The sequence below is a fragment of the Suricata suricatta genome, chromosome 11 (genome assembly GCF_006229205.1).
Source record: "Suricata suricatta isolate VVHF042 chromosome 11, meerkat_22Aug2017_6uvM2_HiC, whole genome shotgun sequence".
Lineage (NCBI taxonomy): Eukaryota > Metazoa > Chordata > Mammalia > Carnivora > Herpestidae > Suricata > Suricata suricatta.
The window spans coordinates 104,586,940-104,602,782 of record NC_043710.1 but is presented as its reverse complement, the minus strand read 5'-3'; the positions used below and the strand labels follow the sequence as shown (position 1 = coordinate 104,602,782).

At 53.5% G+C, this 15,843-nt stretch overlaps 1 protein-coding gene across 1 annotated transcript in view; it reads right to left on the bottom strand.

Annotated features, from left to right (window-relative positions):
• Positions 1–4,527, bottom strand: part of HTR3A (5-hydroxytryptamine receptor 3A) — an 11,304-nt gene extending 6,777 nt beyond the window's left edge. The window contains exons 1-3 of the mRNA XM_029956306.1: positions 4,313–4,527; positions 1,983–2,149; positions 433–477 (exon numbers count right to left, since the gene is read on the bottom strand). Coding sequence (XP_029812166.1) covers positions 433–477; positions 1,983–2,149; positions 4,313–4,430 — 330 coding nt within the window. The 5' untranslated portion in view covers positions 4,431–4,527. The remainder of the gene's footprint in view (positions 1–432; positions 478–1,982; positions 2,150–4,312) is intronic.
• Positions 4,528–15,843: the final 11,316 nt, after the last annotated feature.

The window sequence follows — 15,843 nt, the reverse complement described above, 5'->3', positions numbered from 1 at the left end:
GTTGGGAGGTGGCCAAGGATGTGAGGATTCAGTGGCTAGAACTTTCTATATCAATCACCCCACTTGATTGTCCTCGCCCTTGGCTTAGTGGAAGGGAGAACTTTCTAGCAGTTAGAGTTGTTTGAGAGTGTGGGAGCTGTCCGCTGAGCACGGGGCACTGGAGGTGTTTATCAACAGAGGCAGGACAAGATGTTGTTTGAGCTGCTGTGAAAACCCTCAGAAACCAGAGCGGCCGGAGGGAGCTGCCTTCCAGCGCCAGTCCTTAACGAGAGGGGCCCGGACTCCTGGGTCCCCTGAGTCTGCCTCTGAGCCTCTCCCCTCCCCTTCCCTGCCCTCGCCTCGCCAAGGCCTCGGACAGTCCTGGCTCTTCAGAGGGAGGGATCCCTCCTGGAAGGGGAAGCCCCGTCCCAGGAAGTGGGGGCAGATGCTCACCTGCCGGTACCAGATGTAGGTGGTCAGGACCTGGTTCTTCTCGTCCTGGGAAAGGAGAGGGAGCTCGGGTCAGTGCCCTGTGGGCCGGCATCCTCCTTGCACACGTACCTCGCACACGTACGCACACGTGCTTCGTGTCCCTATTCCTTCGGGAAGAGAGAGTGAAGGAAAAGAGCAAAGGGCCATCCAGGAAGAAGGGGTCGGTCTTTTACTAGGACACACCTGGGAAGAAATACAGTCATTTCTTTTTTAACGTTATATCTATCTATCTGTTTATCTATCTATCTATCCGTTCATATGTCATCTTCTACTATTTTCTATTATGTTATACATATATGTCTCTGTGTAACATACATTTTACATACATAATATACATAACATACAAGATAAAAGGAGACATGCAGGCAGCGCCTGGGTGGCTCAGTCAGTTAAGGGTCTGACTTTTGATTTCGGCTCAGGTCATGATCCCGGGGATGGCGGGGTCGAGCCCCGAGCTGGGCTCTGTGCTGACAGTGTGGAGCCTGCTTGGGACTCTCTCTCCTCCTCTCTCTCTGCCCCTCCCCTGATGGTGTTCTCTCTCTCTCAAAATAAATAAACATTTTTTTAAAAAAGAGAAGACATACAGAAAATATTCTATCTATATGTTTTTAAATGTTTGTTTTGAGAGATAGAAAGTGCACACGTGTGCACCAGTGGGCAAGGGGCAGGGAGAGGGGGAGAGACAGAATCCCAAGCAGGCTCCGTGCTGTCAGCGAGGAGCCCGACATGGGGCTCGACCCCACAAACCCTGAGATCATGGCCTGAGCGGAAATCAAGAGTCAGATGCTCAGCTGACTGAGCCCCCCAGATGCCCGTCTATCTACATATTGTTCTGTATTTGTGTGCCTGTGTGTCTATACCTCCCTCCTGCCCTAGAATGCGGTCAAGAAATGCAAAACCACACAGTCAAAAATCCGTCACTGTCCCTCGTTCCCATCTAGTGGCCAGCCTCCCTTCCCGACCGGCCACAGAGATCGCAGTGGAGACGGTGAGGTCAGGCCCCGCTTGCTCAGCTGCCCCTCCGTCTCTGCAACCGCTTTCTTGTTGACGTCTGCACAGCGTGTGGCCTCCTCTCTGGGCAGCGCATTGATGAAGGGATTGATTTATTAATTGTTTAGGATTCACTGCGGGACAATCATTTAGCAGCACCTGTCACGTATCAGAGGCCCGAGTGAGACACCAAGGGCCGAGGAATGATAGGACAGGTGAACAGGACGACTCATGCCAGGAGATGGTGCGGGATTCAAGGCGTCAGGAACCGTGTGTGGCTGAGTGGCCCTCTAGGAATGGGGGTTGGGAGAGGCAGCCACGGGGGTGACCCTGGTTTCTGGTTTGGACAGCCGTGTAGACCGTGGGTGCCACTGTCCATCCTGACGTGGGTCTGTGCCACATCACAGCGACTCTGGGTACCTGGATGTCCCCTGTGCTGCCCAGGGGCGACCTGGCCGTACGTGGTCTCCCACCCCGAAAGGCCCAGCCCTGAGCGGGGCAGATCGGGGCCGAGTGCTCACCACGCTCAGGATGGCATAGACAATGACGTCGATGGACACGGTGGTTGGCTTCCGCCAGTCCCGCACAGGCCGCACGCCCTTCTGGTAGTTGGCCAGGAGGTATTCGGAGAGCCTCAGGAGTGCCGGCCTGGAGGCGTTCTGGGCCTCGGGGTGCTCCCTGAGCCTGGCTGGGAAGAGCAGTGCACAGGGGGCATCAGAGCCTGAGGCTTCCCCCGCCTCTGGCCGTGGTTTGAAATCTATTAAAAGGCAAACGTCGCCACGATTTCCACCTCAGAGTCCCAGGCACCCCCGCAGACTGAAGCTCCTGTCACTGGAATGTTTTGTCCACGGAGATTCCAGCCCAAACCTGAAGGCATCTTCTCCTAGGGGAAACCTACACACTCATTTCCGTGAGAGAGGGGAGCTGGGCTGTGAACGCAGGGGGTGTATGACGGGCGAGGTCTAAGTGGCCAGGGGCTGCAGGAGAGGGTCTGCCCAGGGAGGGGTCTGCAGGAGACGGAGGAGGGGCTGGGGAGGCTAAGGAGGCGTGGCCCTCGGGGCATGTGCTGGAAGGAGAGGGGTTGCAAGGGCAGGTTGCCCCAAGTGCACAACCCCTAAGCCCAACGGTCTGCATGAAGCTTTGCCTCAGTCAAGGGCAGAACTCACCGTCTGCCCAGATCCTCGCCACCTCCCTAACCCCAGCCTCCTATTCACAAAGACAGAAAGGAGGCATCCCACGAAAACTGCCGTTCCTTCCTGCGAAATTCCCCCCTCAGCTCCTGTTGGCCAAATCCCCTTCAAAGGGCTGACTGACGGGCAGACTGGTGGGGTTGGACAGAGGGTTAGATGTAAGGTTCCAGGAGGTGAGGAGACACTGAATTGTTCCCAGAGTAGGAGGCCTACAAGGACAACATAGCGATGAGAAAACCCAACTCCAAGGTCCTCACCCCCTTCTACGGGGTGTCGTGTGCACCTGTTCTCTCTCTGGGAAACAGTAGAAGCACTTCCTGAAAGGTGCCCAGAAAAAGAAGGTGAAAGGCACAGGGTGGGGAACGGGAGAACCCTAGAGGACCGGGGCACAGGGGCAAGGCTGCTAAGGGACCAGCAGGGTGCCTCTGGGGTCTTCCACGGACGGGGCGCCAGTGGGCCTGACTTTCTCCAAACAAGACGGCCTCCTCTCCCATCTTGTCTATACAATGTGGGCAAATTCCTGCTACAGGCCCCCCCTCCTGCTCCCCACCCACCAGTCCCTGATCAACTTTCTGCTTCCCTCGGAAAGACAGAGAGGAGCAGAGACAGGGGCAGGACGAGAGACCATTTATTGTCTCCTGTGAAATAACATCAGTTAACACATTCTCCATCTCAGTCTTCAGGCAGCCCACTGGGGTGGCCGTCAGGACCGCATTGTTCCCAGATAAGAATCCCCAAGGCTCGGAAAGGTGGGGACTGTGCCCCACAAGTGCGGGGCGTGAGATCAAATCCAGATCTCCGTGTACCTTCACAACGCCAGCAACAGCTCGGATCCTATTGCTGGGAATCGGACCTGTGTGAAGGGAGCCAGATCGGACCGTAATTTTCAGCCAAGAAAGCTCCAGGCCACAGCCTTCCCGGAAACACAGCCACGGTCTGCCGGTCCTGCCGGGCTTCCCCAGGGACGGCTCGAGGGAGGGACACCGGTGTGCACGTAAGCTCTTCCCACCTGCTCGGGCCGGGATGGCATCCTAACTCTCCCCAACCTAGCGCTGCATGGAGAGAAAACCGTCCAATACAGGGAATAAATATTGTTTGTGGCAAAAGGAAATGAATCCTTTTGTGACCCAAACACGTCCCATCCCAGAAAAGCAGGAGGGAAGCGGAGGGGAATGCAGAGAAGTTTGGGGTTACTGACGCTTAGGTCTGGGAGGGAGCTTGAGGAAAGGGGGCCCAGGGAGCCCACGCCACAAAGACCAGTGAGGCCGAGGTTGATTCTGGTTTCCACTCTGTGCTGTGTGACCGTGAGTGAGTTACCCCCGTCTCTGGACCACAGCATTCCCATATATAACAAGAAGGGGCGGACCAGATGAAGTCCAAGGTCCCCTGCAGCTGCCATTCTGAGAGTTGGGGGGCAAGGCAAGGAAGAGCGGAGCCCCTCTCTGCAAGCCTTGCCCCTACCTGCCAACCCACCGCCCCTACTTTTGAGCTGGACCCCAGTGCCTTCAAATTCTCATGCTCAGATGTGATGCGATCCCGGAGTTTCCTGAAGCAGCAGCCACTCCAAAACCTCCCCCCCACCCACGCCGGCAACCCCTGGGGCGATCAAACATCCCCCACCCCGCCTCTGCAGGTGGCCAGCCAGGTCACCGTCCCCTTACCTTGTCCCGGCGCCAGCAGCGCGGGAAGAAGCAAGGCCAGCAGGGTCCGTGGCGCCCACGACAGCATGGTGACTTTCCGGGGGGTGGGGTGCCTTGGAGTGGCCTCAGGGTGAGACATGGGGAGAGGCGGCAGCCTGCCCGCGCTGTGCCCGCCTCATGTCCCTGCCGGCCTGCCTCCCAGGGCCGCCTCCCGCACCTTCTGAGGCTGCGGCCTCACACTGCCCTGGCCACCAGCTCTGGGCGGTTGCCAGGTTTTCCTGCAATCAGTCCTTCAGCCTGATCAGGTTTCGGGGGCGGGAGGGTGGGAGGGAGCCAGTGAGAGGGCAGCCCGCCCAGCTGATGTCACGGGGCAGGACACTCCTACAGCCAGGTGGCCCGGCCAAATGTCCCAAGGAGTGACTTGGGGTGGGAGGTGGGGGGCGCTGCAGGGGTGCAGTCTGTCTGCTTGGAGAGGCCCTGGACGGCCCCCTTCATTTATGTCCTGTGGCTACTGTGCTTGGGTATCGTGGGGCTGGGGCTGGGGTCCGGGGAGGGGTGAGGCAGGAGCAGGGGGGCCGTTCCCTCACCCCTCCTCCTAAGCAGGGGCCGGGCATGTGGTTACCTCTGCCCTTTGGTCCTCATTGAAGTATTTGTTTATTTATTTTTCTCAGTGAAATATTTAAATTTAAATATTTAAGTAGTACCTGTATATGTAATTTATACTATGTAAATATATTTATATATTTTTTCATATATATAATATTTATTATTAAGTTTATTTTTTAGAGAGAGAGCACAAGTATGGCAGGAGCAGAGACAGAGGAAGAGAGGGAAAATCCCAAGCAAGCTCCGAACTCTGACAGCACAGAGCCTGATGCAGGGTTTGAACCCATGAACCATGAGATCATGACCTGAGCCGAAATAAGAGTCGGAGGCTTAACTGACTAAGCCACCCAGGCTCCCCCATAATATGTATTATGAAAACATAATAAGGGCACCTGGGTGGCTCAGTCGGTTGAACATCTGACTTCAGCTCAGGTCACGATCTCACAGTTTGTGAGTTCAAACCCCGCATTGGGCTCTGTGCTGACAGCTCAGAGCCTGGAGCCTGTTTCTGATTCTGGGTCTCCCTCTCTCTCTGTCCCTTTCCCACTTGTGCTCTGTCTCTCTCTCTCAAAAATAAAGTAATATTAAAACATTTTTAATTTAAAAAGGAGAATACAACAATACATGCTTATTATAGAAAAATGTGAAGAAACATTAAAATCATCCATGGGCTTACCCACGACCCAGAGAGAGCCTCTGTTGATATTCTGACATATATGCCTCTATGATTTTCTGTTACGACGTGTACAGTGAAGTAAATCCACCGGACATGTGATTTGGGATCCCAGCCCTTCCTTTGCTTATTAGACCATTTCCTGGACATTCTCAATATTTCCCTTTTAAGAATTTTTTTAATGTTTCTTTTTGAGAGAGAGCATGAGCAGGGGAGGGAAAGAGAGGGGGAACGGAAGATCTGAAGCAGGCTCTGCGCAGACCGCAGTGAGGCCGAGGCAGAGCTTGAACTCACAAACCATGAGATTATGACGGGAGCTGGTATCAGATGCTCAACCAGCTGAGCCCCCCAGGTGCCCCATCCTTTTCACTGTTTTCCTGAAAGAAGTGTTTCTTTTTCTTTTGTCGGTAGAATAGGAAAAGATCTATCCCTCAGACCCCCAGCTGTGTGCCAACAAACTTGTGTGAGTGTGACTGTGAATTTCGGTTTGAGTGAATCTCACTTCCGCTTTACCGTTTGGGTAGAAGTGGGCTTTTTGGCCTCGAGTGTGTGAAAAGCAAGACGTATCTGTATCAAATCCTGGCAAACTTCAACCACAAAAGATGTTTATTCCTTTCAATTCTGTTTCCAGTTGGATTTAAGCGTGGCATAGGCTGGGAACACTGGGAAGGAAGAATTTTCTCCTTGTCATTGTTGAAAAAAAATCACCTTGGTCAGGGACGAGTCCTTTTTGATTTGGTCTGGATTTCCCCCCTTACTCACGGGCACGACGAAATGTGCATTCAGCATTTAACAGTCACCAACGGAGCCCCTTCGGATGGCCATTAGCCGGAGTTGGGTCCTGAGATGTTGGGTCGGGCTCCAGGCGATGGGCTACCCTTCTCTGAAGTCATGTGCTTCCTCACTGCGCAATCCAGACAAAACAAGGAGAATCATCTCCAGGAATTCCTTCTGGAGGAAGGGAGTTGAGGACACGTGGCAGAATAGGGGAAACTGGGCATCCCCAAACTTCTAGGCAGTTTAAAGAGCTAGGCACCCCCACACCGGGATGAGTACATGCAGGCTTGACAGCAGGACAAGGCCAGAAGAAGCAGGCTGTCCCCGGGCCCCCAGGCTGAGGTCCTGAAGGGGCTCAGACTCAGGAAGGACGCTTGTGGATTCCTGAATACACGTCCTGAAGCCCAGCATCCGGAGTGAGACACAAAGACACAAAGATTCTCAGCTCCTTTCTCATTGTCACTGAGAAAGCGGCTGCGAGTTTCTAGAAGGATGTTTCCTCTTATTTATGTCCATTATAAAATCTACATCTAGCATGACACTATCCACTGACGGGGGCCGTTCCCATGACTGTTAGCAGGTTTGGCGCTTATCAGGAATCCACTTGGGGTTTCCATTGCAGCTGTTGCATCATTAAAGAACAAACAGCACTTAGCTGCTCCCCTCCGTGTCCTAACTACTCCCTCCGAAGACCCCATGTGTCCCCCCGGGGGCTCCCTGCGTGTACCCACAAGGCACTATGGCCCCAAGCCATGACCAGTGTGGCCGGGAGCTCATTCCTTTTTCGGAGTCAGGCTGCCTGGAGTCAGAACAGGAAGAAGCATCCGGCACTGAATTCATGTGGGTGCTGTGCCCACGCATGGACTGGGGGAGGGGGCAAGAAAGCGGTGCCAAGAAACAGAAAATACAACGACAGGAAAAGAGGGACCTGGAGAAGGAGAAGGGAGAGAAGGAAAAAATAAAAGAAAGAATAAAAAAGAAGATGAGAAAAAAACATTGGCAGGAAACGGAGAAGAAAAGGAAGGTAGGGAGAAAAGGCAAGGAGGAAAAAGAAAGAGAGAGAAATAGACGGAGGACAAGAAAAGAAGGCTGCAGGAGAGGCGGAGCCATGTGGCTGGGGTGGCCTGATTGTGACTAACCCTCTGACGGCGTGGAATGGAAGGCCGGCCGAGGCCGCGGGCCAAGCCCCAGGCAGGGGGCACCCAAAAAGCCTGGAGACCCTGTCCTCTGAGCCCCAAGCCTTCATTTGTGCTCCGAGCTCCTGGAATCCTCCGGGACTGGCCAACTGTGCCGGGGAGGGAAGAGAATGTCTCAGTACAGTGTGTGCATTAGAGAATTAGCCTCTTAGGTAATAGGATTATTGCGAGCCGGGCAGGCCACGGCCTCGAATGGAGATGTAGTGCCTCTCTGCCTCTCTGATAGAGCATCAGTCAAGTTTCCCCCCGAAGAAATTTCCTATTAATGGATTTGATGGCACAGCAGGACAGGAGGTAGTTGGAGCTGGCCAGTGGCGGGGTGTAAATTGCCTCCGATGAAACGGTGGAGTCACTTTGTGCCTTTTAAACAAGATAAAAATTAGTGCGAGGCCTTGATGAACTGGCCTTGGCCGGTGGGGACAAGGAAAAAGCAGAGGCCTGGCTAATTTGATTCCGGAGCTCTGCCTGCAGACGGCCGGGCTCCTCCGGGAACGGAGGCAGACACGCAGACGGCGGCGGCCCAGGGTGGGTAATGAAAAGCCCTGAGGATGCGGGGCCTGCAGGCCTGTGCCTGGGCTGTGTGTCCATCTGCTCCCAACATGGTGCCCAGGAGGGCGGTACTCACGTCCGTGCTTGGCGCTTTCCAGGACTCCAACAGCCTGGGTCTAAACCCTACGGAGCACTCTGAGACTCAGCGCAAGAGCCCAGGTCTGTGCAGGCGCACCGTCCTGCTCCTTACCACGGAGCTTGCCCCCATTTTCCAGGTTAAAACACAGAGCCCAGAGAGCCTCCACCACTTGCCTCCATTCCCACAGCCTGTTAGGCGTGGGGCTGGGGTCCCTCAGATTCCTGGCTGCAGCCTTGGATTTACAGTCGTGTCTCCCATCTCGTCCAGGAAATTTCACTGGCCTCTAAAACTTTTACCACCAAAGAGCCTGACCTTTTAAAACCTATAAACTTAGAAAAAGTTCTGCCATCTGTCGGATCATCTGGCCCCACCAGGCGCCCACCTGCTGGGGAAGGGCTTCGGGTCTGTCATCTGGTTCTGAGTGGGGTGCAGCTTCACGCTCCCCCCGCAGCTTGTGGAGGGGGTCCTTGGAGCTCCTGTGGGCTCTGCCCCTCAGCTCTGGGAAGGGCATGGGGGCCGGTGGGGGAGCCCTTCTCCGCCGCTTCCAGGCACCTGACACGTCCTGGCGAGGAGACTGAAAGGTTTAGGGGAAGCCGGGGAGATGGGAAGGGACCTGGGTCAGGGTCGTTTTCTGCCCAAAGAGGCAGCAGCGGCCCTTCTGGAGAGGAGAGAAAGCGGCGGTCTCTTCCCTCCTGGCCTGTTCCTTCCTTGGTGCCCATCACGTCCCACCTCGACATTTCCTCTGTCAAGGCCCTGCGCCTTGGAATGCCCGGGGTCTGCGCCATTCCCAACAGCCTCTGCCAGTTAGCAAGGACACTGTGTGCCAGGCACTGTGCTCAGCTCTATCACATTTAACCTCTATTTCCTATGAAGAGATATTATTATTCCCATACTGCAGACGAGAAAAGGAAGGCACAGCGGAGTGAAGCGGCCCGTGGAGACTTCCAGAGCTGATAAGTGGGGGGTGTGGTGATAGGTCCTACAAATGCGAAAGCCTGGGCTCCTAACCACCCAATGACACGGAGTCCAGAGCATTCCGTAGCCCTGAGGCCCAGGCTGACTGGAGTCTGGCTCTGACCCCATGTAGGGATGGGCGTAGCCCCCAGTCCTGCCTCGACTGCTCTCAATGAAAGGGCAGGCTCATTGGGCTGGCCCTACATCAGCCTGCAAATGAAAGATATTTGTATTAAAGTGTAGTTGTAAGTAAGAATATAGGATAACTTTATGGACCATTACGTACAGTGTTTTCCCCAGGACAGACTGGATTCAGAAATACGACCCTTTCCCATCCTAGCCCCAGGATAGCCAGCTTCCACAACCACTAGGTATGGGGCCTCACGGCTCACGTGGGACCAGGGACCTTCTGCAACACCCCCCTCCTGGGATGGAAATAACGTTAGAATTTCTGGACTAGAATATGATTCTGTCGAGTCTCGTGCCTGGGGGGAGGCTTCCTTCGAAGAATGAGGTTTTCTTGTCCTCTGTCACCTGGAGAAGAAGCCTTTTCTAGTCCTCCAAGCAGAGAGGATGGAAATCCTGAAGCAGGTGGCACAGTGGGGCTTTTTGCTGTCAATATGGACCCTGCTGAGTTCATTCTAAGGCACCACCGTCCACATGCAGACAGGCAAGCAGTGGAGGCGAAGAAGCCCCCAAGCAGGGGGGCCGTGAAGCTGTGCTTCTCCTTTGGGACCTTCTAAAGCATCGTAGGGATGCAGGGAGGGATTCTACGGGTCTGGGAGGACCCAACACCCTGTGTCCTACAAGACCGAGTGTTTCTGTCTGCAAATACGCCTTTGCTTCCTTGTCCTGTCTCTTTCCTTAATAGGTGTTCATACGGGAATCCCCAACCTCCATCCGCTGCACTAAGGGATGGAGGGTGCGGGGGACGGGGGTCTGTTCCCGGTTGAGCTGGTGTGGCGCCAGCAGCAATGGTGTGAGAGAGAGAGAAGCGCCCAAGCAAAGTAAGACCCCAGGGGCCCCGCTGCCACACCTTCCTAGAGATCTTCCTGAGGAGACCCGGGACTTGTTTTCCTAAGGGCGGTGGCAGTCCTTCGCGCAGGCGGTGTGGCATCATGGTGTGTGACACAGCAGAGAGGCAGCCCCGCCCTTCTCTTCCCTCCCCTCCTTCCTGGTGCAGGAGGGCGGCCATATTGCTCTGGGCCCTTACAAGTATCCAAGGCCCTGATGTTCCAGCTTCTGGAGAAAGTCTCCTTCCGATTAGATGAAGCTTCCCTTCTACCTCAGCCCCCAGGTACCCATCACATTCTCTTTGTTGGCCACAAACAACAGAACCAACTCCAGGGCGATCTCCAGGGGACAAGGTCACCCTGGAAAGTGTGTCCAGAATCCGCAAGCAAAGGCTGGGCCTTAATGTGGCTGGCAGCGTGTCACTGGCCCATCTGGTCACCCCAGAGCTGGGCCCAGGGACAGAAGGTTGTTGGGCTTAAATTTCTCTTTTACTCGAATTTTGATTTCTAGAAAGGAAGGGACCAAAGAGGCCTTTTTATCCCTTCCCTTGTTTCTCGGAAGATTAGTGCCTTAATGTATTGTTATTAGTATTTTCCAAAAAAAAATTTTCAGAGAAAGAAAAGTCACAAGCCCCCTTGGGATTCCAAAGCAAAGTTTCCTCTACTATTAAACTTTAATTGCACTTGGTACCATTTGAATCATTTCCTTTTATCCTGTAGAAATGAGTTCCATCTCCCATCCATCCTCTCCGTGGTCTCTGAGAGGGTGAGAACACAAGTGGTCATTTCCAGGCTCTTCCAGAGGCAGAGGATGAAGACATATACCAGCATTCGTGCGGCTCCGCATGGTTGACGCTGCACTTTCCCGCACTCACCCTGACGCTCAGGAGAGCTCTCTGAGGTAGGTGATCTTGTCCCCACTGCAGAGCTGGGGGGCTCCGGCTCTGAGACACGGAGCAACTCGCCCAAGGTCACTCAGCAAACAGGCGGGCGAGCCTGGTTTAGAACCCCAAGCCAAGAGTCTCTCTTCTGCCCTTTACACTGCAGGAAGGAGTGGGGAGGAAGGACCATCAGGCCGTGTGGTTCTTGCCTCGGGGGTGGTGAGACTGGACCCGGGGACGGTGTGGGGAAGGAGGCATGTTCCTCATCTACGCTGTCCTGCCTGTAAATGTTGTCCTGTGTAAATGCATCACCTCATTGAAAAGAAACGAGATGGGTCCTTAAAAGGGAGCAGGAGGAAGAATAGAACACCAACCGACTCTAGCCCTGCTTCCATTGCGAACTTCCAGTGTGGCTATGGGCACACCGTCTACACCTCTGTCTTACCACCTACCAAATCCACAGACTCTTTCTGAGACTAGAATAGTTCCGTAGTTATTCACCTGGAATGGGGCAGGCAATGCCAGCGTCACCTGGTTCACATCAAGCACGCCCCCTCCCAGATACTCTGAGACCCGCTCCCTTACCCCCCACCCCCAACAATCACGAAGATCACATTTCATGTGTTATGAAAACAGCACAGACCGTGGAGTCAGACTTGACCTCAAGTCTCAGTTGCTTGGCTCACGAGTCCTTCAACCCTGGTCCAGACACCTACAGCAGCCACCTCAGTTTCCTCGTGTCTGGAGTGGGCAGAAGCACGTGTGCTCCCCCCGGGGGTCGTGAGGACTCAAGGCACTGAGGGAGGCACAGCTCACAGCCCAGTGCCCGGGACAGAGCACAGGCTCAGAAGCTGTTCGTTTCCTTCCCGGTACAAACAGAAGGGATCAATAGTATTAATAAATAAATGAGGTAATGGCTTGTGAACACTCTAAAAGTTAAATACAGCAAGAGAACCTGAAAGGGGTGGGTTCCCAGCAGCCTGGGAAGAGGGGAGGGGTGAGTCAGGGAGCAATAGCTTGTGAGTGAGCCTGGCTCCCTCACCTGCCTCCAGCGTCACCTTCCCAGCGAGAGCTGCTCCGGCCGCCCTGACATTACACCCCACTCGCTCCCTGTGTTCCTTCCCCACACTGCTGCTCGCACACTGCACGCTCCGTTTATTTGTCGTGTTAATTATCTGTTTTCCCTGCTAGAAGGTGAGCGCCACAACGGTGAGCATTTTCTGCTCTCAGCTTACTGAAGTGTAATTGGGAAATAAAATCGTGTACGTTTAAAGTGCAGAGCGGTGATTGGATATACATATGCCTTGTGAAATGATTACCACGATCAAGTTAATGAACATATCCACGCCTCACATCGCTCCCTTTTTGTGTGAAGCTGCTTCAGGTCGCCTTTCCTAGCAAACTTCAGGCATACAACACTGTATGGTTATGTTACTACCATGCTCTGTGTAGGTCCTCAGAGCTTGTCTTTTTTTTAAGATAATGTTTTTCAATGTGTATTTGTGAGAGAGAGACAGAGACAGAGTGTGAGCAGCTGAGGGGCAGAGAGAGGGAAACACAGAATCCGAAGCAGGACCCAGGCTCTGAGCTGTCCGCACAGAGCCGGACTCGGGACCCAAACTCACAAACTGAGAGATCATGACCTGAGCTGAAGTCAGACCTTCACCAGCTGAGCCACCCACGTGCCAGAACATTCATCTGACAACGGACAGTTTGGACCTTTGATCGACATCTCCCCCACAACCCCCCCCCCATTCCCTGGCAGCCACCATCCAGCCTCTGCTTCACAAATTTGACTTTTTGTTTGTTTTAGATTCGACATATAGTGATACCATACGGTATTTGTCTTTCCCTGTCTGGCTGATTTCACGTAACAAAGTGCCGTCCAAGTTCGTCACACGGCAAGGTGGCAGGATTTCCTCTTTTAATGTCTAAATAATAAATATTTCAGTGTATGTACTGATCCTATTTTCTTTATCCACACAACACGGGAGTGCAGGTACATCTTCGGGTAGTGATTTCACTTCCTTTAGGCACATGCTTAGGAGTGGGACAGAGGTCGTCCTATGTTTGAATTTTTGAGGACCATCCACGCTGTTTTGCACAATGGCTGCACCAGTTTGCATTCCCACCAGCAGGACACAAGGCTCTCCTCTCATCCGCATTCTCCCAAATATTTCTCATTTTCTTGTATTTTTGATAACAGCCGTCCTAACAGTCCTGGAGTGATAGCTCACTGTGGGTTAGACTTGCATTTCTCTGATGCTTACCGGTGCTGAAAACCTTTTCACGTACCTATTGACTATTTGACTATCTTTTTTGGGAAAATGTCTATTCAGATCCTTGGCCCATTTTAAAATCAGATTTTTAATTTCTTGCTACTGAATATATGGGTTCATTATCTTATACATGAAAACCTCATCAGACATATGGTCTGCAGGTATTTTCTGCTATTTTGTTGGTTGCCTTTCATTTTGTCAATTATTTTCTTTTATTCATTTATTTATTTATTTTTGAGAGACAAAGAGAGACAGTGCGAGCAGGGGAGGGTCAGAGAGAGAGGGAGACAGAATCAGAAGCAGGCGCCAGGCTCTGAGCTGTCAGCACAGAGCCCGACACGGGGCTCAAACCCACAAACCGTGAGATCATGACCTGAGCCGAAGCCGGACGCTTAACCGACTGAGCCACCCAGGTGCCCCAATTATTTCTTTTCTGTACAGAAGTTTTTGGTTTGATGCACCCCTACTTGTTTAGTTTGGCTTTTGTCGATTGTGCTTTTGGTGTTACATCCGAAACATAATCGCCAAGATGAATATCAAAGACCTTTTTCCCTGCATTTTCTTTTTTTTTTTGATGTTTATTTATTTATTTTTGAGAGAGTGAGTGGGGGGAGGGGTAGAGAGAGAGAGGAGACAGAGAATCAGAAGCAGACTCCTTGCTGTCAGAGCCCGATATGGGGCTTGAACTCATAACTGTGAGATCATGACCTGAATTGAAGTCAGACGCTCAACAGACTGAGCCGCCCAGGCCTCCTCCTTACTTTCTTCTAGGAGTTTTATGATTTCAAGTCTTACATTTAAGCCCTTAATCCATCTCAAGTTATTTTTGGTGATGGTGTAAGATAAGGGTCCAGTTTCATTTTTTTTTTCCTAACCCAACTTATTGAAGAGACTGTCCTTTAGAGGCAGAGAGTTTTACTTGTTTTGTTGATTGTTGAATTCCCCAAAACTCGGGGAGTGCCTATCACATAATAGATGCTCAGTAAATATTTGTTGGGTAAACGAATGAATGGCAGTAGTAAACGGGAAGAAAAATGGGGCTACTTAGCAAAATTCACCTGTGCTCTGGAGCCTCCTGACCTTGGGGGAGCGGCTGCCACCTGAGGTCGTGGGGATGCTGCCGGGCCCACAGCTGGGACTCTCGGTCCCACGCCCGGTTCTGGAGACACACGGAGCAAAGTGCCACAGCCCCACCGCCGTCATCGCTCTGGTCTGCTGCTGTCTTGGGCAGTGACCCAGGAGGGCTCCGCTGACCGCTGGCTGGCTGGTAAAGTAAGGCATGTCTTGGAATGGAGACCATCTGGGCTCCTGACCCACCACTAACCGGAGAGACTCTGACATAGAGCCTGCAGTCCTGTGTGCGCCCACAGAGACGACACAAGGGGGAGACGGCAGGTGTAGGAGAAATCCAGCTTCACCCCTAACAACGGCGAGGTAGTGAGACTCCACAGGAGGTCCAGGCTCCGGAGCGCTCTTCCCACACCACTCAGTGGAGAGGCAAGACCCAGTGAGGAGGCCACACGGCCCCCCTGCTGCAGGGGCCCCTGTCTCCCTCACTTTGGGTTCATGGGAGAGCAATCAGCCTAAAGCGAGGCCCTCAGCACATCCTGGCAGACACACCTTCCTTTGTATCAACTCTCAGGAGTTGGAGGCACCAGAGAGCGCTCCCTTGGGCCTTCGAGACCGGCTAGTCCTGCCTCCATCTGGCACCCACATCTCTACGCCCTCCCCAGCCAATGCTCTCTTGGGTTTCGCTTGCACATCTCTAGTGATAAGACCTTTCACGACGGCCACTTCATTTTTGCAGAGATCTTTCTCATACGGCTCCCTGCATGGGTCTCTCTAAGGCTTCCATGCATCCCTCCCCCTCCCCCCACCCCATGATATTCTCTGGGACATTCAGACATTGATACTGAGCCCACAGGCCAAACCCCTCCCTTGTGCCAGCACGGAGTGGAGCGGGAAGGGCCCAGTCGGGGAGGGCAGAGGCCGTGCGAGGCTCACCTTAGGATCCGGTGTCTCCCATGGGCTGGGGGCCTCCTCCTCCATGCTGGATGGAGTCCGCTGAGTGGACGGAGGAGCCAGAGAAGCAGCGCATGCTTCCGCATCTGTAAGTGAGGACAGTGAACCTCAGGGAAGCCGAGTGACTTCAGCAAGGCCGTGCAATTCCCACCCCCAGAGCTCGCTCCCAGTTCAGAGGGTTTTCCCGAGTTCCAGACCAGTGTGTCTAGAGACTTTGTTTTGAGCCATCTTCTCTTCTCTTCAGGTCTGGGCTGTCTGGCTCCAGAGAGGTGGCCCGCCGGGCTCCTGTTCCCTCTCTGTGTCACCTGCTGTGACCTTCCCTTCTTCTGTCCACTCCACCTTACAACCTTGGCTCCAGCTTTTTCCTCCCCCGGGCGCTCTCTCTTCCCAGACGTCCACTTGGCTAATTCCCCCTCGCCTCCTTTCCAGTCTTCGCCTGAACTTCACCTGTTCAATGAGGTCTGTCCTGACTAATCCACTCACTGCCCTTGGCTGCCTGGCCGAACGTGGGCGCACCTGACCC